This window comes from Lepeophtheirus salmonis, chromosome 13, assembly GCF_016086655.4.
Source record: "Lepeophtheirus salmonis chromosome 13, UVic_Lsal_1.4, whole genome shotgun sequence".
Lineage (NCBI taxonomy): Eukaryota > Metazoa > Arthropoda > Copepoda > Siphonostomatoida > Caligidae > Lepeophtheirus > Lepeophtheirus salmonis.
This window is the reverse complement of record NC_052143.2, coordinates 8,000,943-8,009,776: the sequence shown is the minus strand read 5'-3', so window position 1 is coordinate 8,009,776 and position 8,834 is coordinate 8,000,943. Positions and strand designations below refer to the sequence as shown.

Sequence of the window (8,834 nt, the reverse complement as noted above, 5' to 3'; positions counted from 1 at the left end):
TTTTTTGCGTGATATTCACTAACTACTTAAAGACACGGCATTGCATTACTCGATCCATGTATGTTTATGCTTAAAAATAACATCATGGTTGTGACTCACAAGAGAACGATTTAATATCATATTAAAGTGAAGTGGATTTAAATATCTACATATGTAGATATCGGTCACTGAACTATGTGATAAAAAAAATGTTATTTGAAAGGTTTCTTAATAATATATATTTCTTTAAGGCAATTTATTTGTGCTTTATACATAGTAGATGTATTTAAAATGATTTGATTGACATACCATTCCCTTCGTTCTCTTCAAGGCCCTTCATCTCAGGTATACTTTATTGTAATACTTGAAGCTATTTATTACACGTGTGTGCATATATTTTATATATACACATACAAGAGTTCCATTAAAATGCAACTGAAGACTCCGTTAAACCTTCTCTTTCTACGTCTAGAATGTATCGAATGTCTTAAGAACATAATTAAATTTCATTAAATCTTTATTTCTATAAATATTATTTAAGATATATTCTAAAGTATTGGTTGAAGTAGTGTAGGAAGTGGATTTTTGGAAATGAATGGAATATTCAATGGAACTGGATGTATCACGGAACAAGGGGACCTAGACATCCCCAAGCAATAAAACCGAATGGCAATTTAACTAATGTTGATCTCCCAAAGTGCCATTTGTGTGTCCACAACTTCATCAAAGTAGTCTTGAGTGGAAGTGGATGGGATGGCTGAGCGAAGAGATGCAAAATGAAGTCCTATAACAGCCTCCGACTCTTTGGTTGAGATATCCTCTAGTTCTCTCATGAGTGTTGGATCATTTTTAAATTCAAAAATGCTGGGATAAGAAGAGAATTTTGATTTATAAAGAGCATTATCTGCGAGGAACTTTGTGAGGCTAAAATCTCCAGATGCAGCTTGAATGGTCCCTGTTTCACGAATATTCCATGGGGCAAGGATATTTTCGTAGAGAGCATTGAACTCTCCAGATTTGATACGTTGATAGGGTTTGAGAGAAGTTTTTGCATTTGCAAATTGATCTTTAGAAAGAGCAAAAACTTGGTAGATCACATCTCCGATGAGAATCTCCTTGATGTAATGACTTCCAAAGTCATTGATAAAACTCAAAACAGAGTCCTTTTTTCCAGGAACGATGTTAGATATAGAATTGAGAGCTGCTCCTTTTAAATGAGGATCCCCAGCTGTTTTAACAATTCGATTCAATTTGGTAAGTTTGACAAGAATAAAACTAGACTCTCCATCAAGAGACTCAGTTGAAAGACCCATGTATTTGGCCATGACACGTTTTCTCCAGCTTCCAGTGTACAGTTTGTAAGGTTGAGCTACTCCATCAGCCTACAAAGAAAGGGAAAAGGATTAATATTTTTTCTATAACTTTATTTGTTTTAGAAACATCTTACTTTAAAGTCTCTGAAATATGCTTCCATGAGTTCGTTGGTGTCGTCACAGAGGTAGACTTGATAAAAAGGCTCAAAGTTTCCACTTCCTGGATCTTGAGTTGTGATAAGGCTTTCAGGAGTGAACACTGAATTGGTTGGCTCTCTAACCAACCAACCTCCGGGATCATCTCGAGGAACTACACGAACACTCAAAGAAAAAAATCCGTAACGGTAAAATAAATCCAATGCTTCTCCTGAATAAAAACAAATTGCATTGACGAGTTCCGAGTCAATATTCACTGAGAAATGAAAATAAATGGTATTCTTACCAGTGGCTTGAGGGATTTGAAGCTTTCTATTATTTTTGGATACAAGGGGGGAAGTTTCTCTAACACTAATTGCATTGGGATTGTCCACGAGAATCATAGTACTTTTAACATTTTTCGCAATGTCTTGGAAAGGTGCAGAGTCAACGAGGTTGAGTGTCTGAAGACACACACAAAGACTCACAATTCCAAACAATTTCACCATGATGATTAACTATGTAAAACCCGTCAAAAAAACACTCGCACTCACAAATAAAATGTATGTTAAATTAATTAATTATTTTCTTTCCTTTTTATAACTGATTATAAAAATTGAAAGCCTCGAAAAAGAACGAAGATTGCTTAATATACTACTCAAACTAAATGGGTTTAAGCTAGCTAAGTATATCAATCCAGCCTCTTCGCCTCCTACGGAAAGGATCAAAATATACAGACTTGTGCTGAGGTGAACTAACGACGTTGAACTGATTCGAATTCATGTTTTTTACAATGAAAATCATTATTATTATTTTATTTTGGTTTCATCATTGTTCGTTGAGTGTAGACACTACTTAGGTATGGTGCGCAGAGATCTTCAAGGACGCTTGTGTACGAGGGTTCTTTTCTTGAATCGGTCATTGCTTACGCGGAATTATATATTGATGCCAACATTTGTTATATAACTCATATCTTGTACGTACCTATATAGGCTAACCATATGATGTCGTTAGTCTAAGGAACTCTATTTTCCGCATTGGTCCCTATATGAGTAGGGTTTTAGTAATAAACAAAAATAATTCGAACTTTGTTGAATAAAACGTTTAAAGTATCAAAGAAAATAAAGAAGGGAGATAAATTCTTTGATCATTTGGTTAGTTAATGCAAATTCCTTCTCTCACGATCCCTCATCATAAACCTGTTTGATGGCTAACAATCCTACAATGAACGATTTATTGCAGGGGCGTCCGCAGGATTATATATATATATATATTTTTTTTTTTTTTTTAGAAATTTAAAAAAAAAAAAAAAAAAATTTTTTTTTGGAAAAAACTTAAAAAATACATCGTTGGTAATAAGAAATTAAATTTTTAAGGATTAAAACTTCAAAAATCTTCAGCTTATCACAAAAACTAATTTTTTTTGAAAAAATTTAAATTTCAAATATTTACTCTTTGGAGAAAATTTTTCATAGCCCATAGATATTCAAAAATTTATTGTTGAAAAAAATTAGGAAAATAAAAATTTAGGAATAAAATTTCGAATATTAAATTTTCTAATAAATTGCAAAAACTGCTTATTTTAGGGCGGGCGGGGCTAAATCCCCTTCAGCCTTCCCTCTGTGGACGTACCCCTGTATTGATGTTTTAATAATTTTTTGAATATAAATTCTGAAATCTTAAAGAAATATAATACAATAAAAGAGACTGGATCCGTTATCCTTGCAAAAAATCTTTTTTGCTTCGTTATCAAGCCCAATAACATACTTCAAGACTATAAAAATAACTTTTATTACACAAATGGCCACTTTAATCTAATATTATGTAACACTTTCATTTCATTATTGGGCATATCTACATACATTTCTACAGGATCCAAAAATAACTTAATAGGCCTGTTACTCATCCTTACAAGTTAATTACGCGATGTATTTTGATTTAGAAAAAAGTAACTACAAATCTATTCTCTCAGTTTCTGGGGGAAAAAATCCAAGTTTAGACTACAGTATCTTTACTGCATGTAAGTTATTGGCGAAGTAAAAAGTTTTGAGCGTTTTTTAGCTTCATTTTGACATAAAACATAAAATAATATTCCATTTTTCAGAGAAAAATGTCAAAAATTCATAGCTATTCACAGAACATTCAATTTTATTGATGTATCGAACTTTTGTCTTTTTTAATTCCATTTTTGGAACACTTTAGCATACAACCTATTTGACCCAAAAACAAAACTGTACATGAACTGTTTTTAAGCGTACGCTTAACAATCAAGCATACTTGAAGCTTTTTTTTTAATGCAGTGTATTAATTGTCAGATATAGCTCACTAATGATACAAAATGTTTAGAACTTTTTAATAACCTAATATTTTGAAACCTTTTTAAAAAAAAGCCAATTCGTATTATTATTTTAAAAATTTGTTCAATGGTTAAAAGTGTCAATTTGAGTGCAATCCATCTTTGTTACGAACACACTTACTAACATATTATTTAGCATGATTAAAGTGAGGCTCATAATGGCGTAAAGGCTTTTCTCAATATATATATTCTAATTAACATTCATATTTGATTCCTTTTGATTTTAATCTCTGAAGGCGTTTTTTATGTTACATCAAAGATGTAGGAAAAAGGTTTTTATTTTATTTATAAAGGACATTAATGATGGAACTCAAAAGTGCAAAAAGATAGGAATCAATGGTATAGATTTATATATGCATATTATACATAAGCAATAGGATATATGAATGCTTTAAAAAGAAATATTTAAAATAGGACGATAATAAAAAGTGTGTGTGTGTGTGGGGGGGAAATTGATAGGAATATTTGAAGCGAGGAATATGGAGGAACCATCCAATTTTCTCTACTCTCGATAAGATAATTTAAATTACTTTCGCTTTCTTGCTTTCATCCTTTATTTTTCTTCTTCTCCTTTTTAAGGAATGACAGTTTTGTCTTGTTTTTCATCCTTATTTTATTTTTCTTTATTCCTATTCAAATCTGATCTGAACGTCTCACTTCTTTCTCTCTTATTTATTGAAAATCAAGGTGAAAAAAAAAGAAGATTATTTGGGGGATTATTACTGGGTGGTCCATTAAAATCTGAGTCCTTTGAATTTTAAATTTCACCACAGATATAATTTATTATATAACACTAAAATTTCAATAAAATTAATACTATATGTAGATGTGTGTCTGAGCTCTCCTAATCATTAATGTAACCCTCCTTAGCGGCAATGATGGCTTCCAGATGTTGATGGAAGCCCTGGCAATCCTCTGTCATGGTGTCCTAGTGCTGGCTGACTGTGGCTTTTAGGGCCTTGGTGCTTGGGGATAGGACACTGCAGGTCTTCCCCTCGATATGTACTCTAAATATGTTGTCGAGGGAGTTGGCATCAGAGCTTTAAGGGGGGGGGGCAAAAGTGTCCAAAAATTGTTCAAGAGAACTAAAAAAAAAATTCAAAAGAGTCTTGCAACGGAGGAAGTTGATTTATTTCATTGTTGGTGTGTCAAAAGTGGCCTCTCCACCCTAAAAAGTCTCTTTCGAACAACTTTTTTGATAGTTCTCTGAATAAACTCTTGTAAAATTCCCGATATCTCTTGCATGGCCCCTCATGGACTTGAGGGCATTGCCATGGGTTATTTTTTAAATGATTTCGGGTCAAATTTGACTTTTTCGACAGAACCCTTCTTCCTCACCAACGTTTAGAACTTGCTGATGGCGTAGACAGTGGTGCTGTGACGCCCAACTGCTTGGAGTGTGCAAATGGAAATTTGTCAATCACGTTTAAGTGTCATTCTCTCAAGTTTGTTTTGTAACTATTTGTTGTTTTAATTAATCGGAATATGAATTAATTACAATCACTCAACCGTCATTAATTATTGAATTAATCTTGTATTTTTTTTTACTGCAATAAGCCGTCATACAAAAAGATCTTTTTATGAGATATAGATTATGGATGTATGTAATTACTTTTTTATAATAAATTCTCAAGAATTCTCATACTCTAAACTGCAAAGATCTTATGTATATCGTCATCTGAGCCTCCTCTCTCCCAAGATTATGATATATTATTTTTATTTTACCATAGATAATTTTTTAAGAATAATTGATTTCCTATAATATATCAAAGGGAAATGAACTAACATTTGAAACTACTCCATTTTAAATAAAATTCTTACTCATTTAAATTATATTATTTAATGTATATCAATCTTAAATTAAATTCCAAGTGAAATATAAACTCAACTCAATGAGTTCCATTAATTGACATTATTAATGTTATTTTTTTCATTGGATATTTAAATTTAGTAATAGAGTTATCAAGTAGTTATGAATGCTGCCTAATGGAGAATGTGAATTCTCCCTCGCTCTTATATGATACAAATGGACATGAATGGTGTATGTTTAATGTTTTTTTGCTTTATTTTTTTAATCAAAATTTTCCTGACCTGCGTAAGCCGCATTATTACTTAAACATGTATTATGAAGGAAGAACTTATTTTATTTGGAACTTTGGGAATGTCTGGAATAAATGGTTTTATACTTTATTATAAAAATAATGATACTATATATTCTGATCTATTTTTAGTGATGTTATACTGTAATTCACTTTTAATTAATCTTTATGTTTGTTTGTAAAAGATGATGTTTATTACTGGTAATTATTCATAAGTTAGCAATTAATTTCACACCCTTATGTACATATACCCAACTATAATATGAGTCATCATGGTAGTTATATAGTTGGCATGTTAGGTTTAGATTTACAAAATTATACCTTGTGAAATATTAGTAAATATATGTATTGAATAATTATCTTAATTTTCATATATGTACATATTTTTTAGTATGCCATATAATTGAAGTATTACTTATTCACATTACTTTATAGGTATATTCTTGAATTATAAAAAAATTATATATAAATTTAAATAAACAAAACAAAAATATAGAATACAAATGCATTAATGTTTGGTTTATTATTAGTAACAACTAAAATATAATATTTTATATGATAAATATATACTAAAAATTTGTATTGTTGTATTAAAACATAAATAACAATGGACAAATTAATTGAATGTAGAATTCGTCTTACACAGTTTAATTCCTCCATCTAAAATATCATATCCCGAATGGCAATATTTTCTTTAAATTTTAACATCACAATCTTTATAAGCAAATAAATAATTCATAATGTAAAATAATTATTTATTTTCTTCGATATTCATTACTTAATATTATTTGTCTTTGCACATTTGTTATTAAAAATAATAAAATTAAAATAAATTTAACAAAAATTAATCAACTATGGGGTTAATGAGTTAAATAGGATCTTATAAATTTTTAAAAGAAAATGTAGCTGTAATTGTCCATGTATTTATAATTTAAAAAGAACTAGGTTACACCCTATCTCAATACTCTATAATACCTCATATCCAGCGATATAGTCGATCACAATATGTCAGTTATCAAGAAAAAAAGGTTACTATTTTTTAACTAAGTTAGAAAAGATGTAGAATACGTAAATGAAGATAAAAAACGAACACACGGATATTGAGGGACAAATACCATGTGTTGAAAATTTGAAATGTAGAAGTAATTTCCTTGAAATTGTTTTCAAATGGCCAATTATGAAAAATGTCGTTCCTTAATAAAAAAAAAAAAGATTTACAAAATATGTTCAATAATTACATCCTGAGGTTATCAGTTGTATTTCATACAAACAAATTTTTATCAGGATTTTATAATATATATTTTTTTCCAACAATCTTTACAAGTTCCACCTTTCTTAATCTCCTTCTTCAAATATTGACTATGCAAAACATACCCGTTGCATGAAAAACACATTTCCCCCCCATGTGATTTAAACACATCATTTTCATGTTCATGTGAGAGTTCTAGTTCTGGGTGGAAATAGTTTTCTTGTACAATCAAAATAGCATACTGAGTCTGACAATAGAAAAGGGGTGGATTACAAATTAATATAATTAAATAACTAAATGTTGAGTGATGACGTATAATAAATTATCCAATAATGCTCAAGGAGTATCTTCCCCAAATAATTAAATAGTAAAGATAACAATGATGAAGAATCTTTCAATAAATTGACGGATGTAGGAAAAGAAGAAGTGAACGTAAGCTAGAAATTGTCATGTTGGGAAAAGTAATATTTATTAATTATTTGTTAGGGAAGTTCGTTTTTTTTATAGATTTAAGAAAAAGTTCTTTATTTTGATTACAAGAAAATAAAGGAACTACATTCTTCATAAGATATCCCATTCTTTCCTCCGGTAATTATACTCTTCAGGAATCGAGAGAGGCCATAACCATTCTTCTATGTGTACAACTCTGCAAAAGTAGATTTGAACGTGAATAGGTGATAGTACTTTATACATTTTTAAGGATAAAAATACTAGTCGAAAAGTTCACTTTTCTTCGAGGATATATCATTAAGTTTAGTAGATAATTTGACCACAACTTCTAATAAATCTTCTACAATTTCAATTTTTGTTGATCATAATAAGATTTGGAAATTGTGCAGAAACTGGAGTGTGGCTAAAACTTTGAATAATTTTCAGGAAGAAAGTCTATCGAAACTTTATCAATTGCACAACAAATAACCGTGTATGCTACAAAAGCCGTAATAATAACATTTTTGTTTTGACCTCTCTAAATGATATTTATTGTTAGAAGTAGAATAACTTCCAATTTTATTCTAATTTTCTTACCCAAAACAATGACATTTAATTTTAAGACGCAGAACACCACTTATACGCTGCAATTCATGATATAAGAGAGATGCCATACAATTTGAGGCTTTCTTGTTAGTTTCCTAATTTTACTTTAGAACAAGATTAGAAAGACTTAAACATTATATAAAATTTACCTACTCAACTTCATCAAAAATAAATATATTGGATGCTCCAAATCCTTGATTCTCAATAGTTAAAATATTAACTTTTTAAAGAGAAATGAAATGTGTTTTTTCTATTTGAATTGACGAGAAGAGATTTATTTAGCTTAACAAAAGTCGATTGTCAATAACGTAACTAATTTTGATGATTTCTACAAGTTTGTGCCCGTTCAGGTTCTTGTAGAGGTGCCTCAGTCAAAAATGTGTAGGGTAAAATGTTAGTGTAAGGGGTCCTTGGCATAGTAAAGTTAGGGAAACCCTAGGTTAAGAAATATTATAGTTATACATAGTCATATTATAGGGCCCTAACAAGCTTAATAGTGGAACTGGTTTACATAATCTACTCCACCCCTTCCCACCGTCTGGTCCCTAGAACCACTTTTACAGATCCATACGTAGCCCTTTGCTATTTGGAACTCAGATAAAACTGTATCACTCTGGCAAATAAAATAAAATCATTGGAAAACATTGCAATTGCACAAGAAAAAACAA

The 8,834-nt window shown here is 30.3% G+C and overlaps 1 protein-coding gene across 1 annotated transcript; it reads right to left on the bottom strand.

Moving 5' to 3' along the window:
* Positions 1 to 478: 478 nt before the first annotated feature.
* Positions 479 to 2,495, bottom strand: tsl (membrane-attack complex domain containing protein torso-like). Its single transcript, XM_040723412.2, has 3 exons — positions 1,735 to 2,495; positions 1,427 to 1,659; positions 479 to 1,361 (listed from the first exon to the last, which is right to left on the bottom strand). Exons 1-3 carry the CDS (start codon positions 1,934 to 1,936, stop codon positions 654 to 656), a joined length of 1,143 nt encoding a protein of 380 aa, XP_040579346.1. The 5' UTR covers positions 1,937 to 2,495; the 3' UTR covers positions 479 to 653.
* Positions 2,496 to 8,834: the final 6,339 nt, after the last annotated feature.

Coding starts and splice junctions, on each gene's coding strand:
- tsl (XM_040723412.2), bottom strand. CDS start 1,936: ATGGTGAAATTGTTTGGAATTGTGAGTCTTTGTGTGTGTCTTCAGACA. Junction 1,660..1,734: donor TCAAATCCCTCAAGCCACTG/GTAAGAATACCA, acceptor GTTTTTATTCAG/GAGAAGCATTGGATTTATTT. Junction 1,362..1,426: donor CATATTTCAGAGACTTTAAA/GTAAGATGTTTC, acceptor CTTTCTTTGTAG/GCTGATGGAGTAGCTCAACC.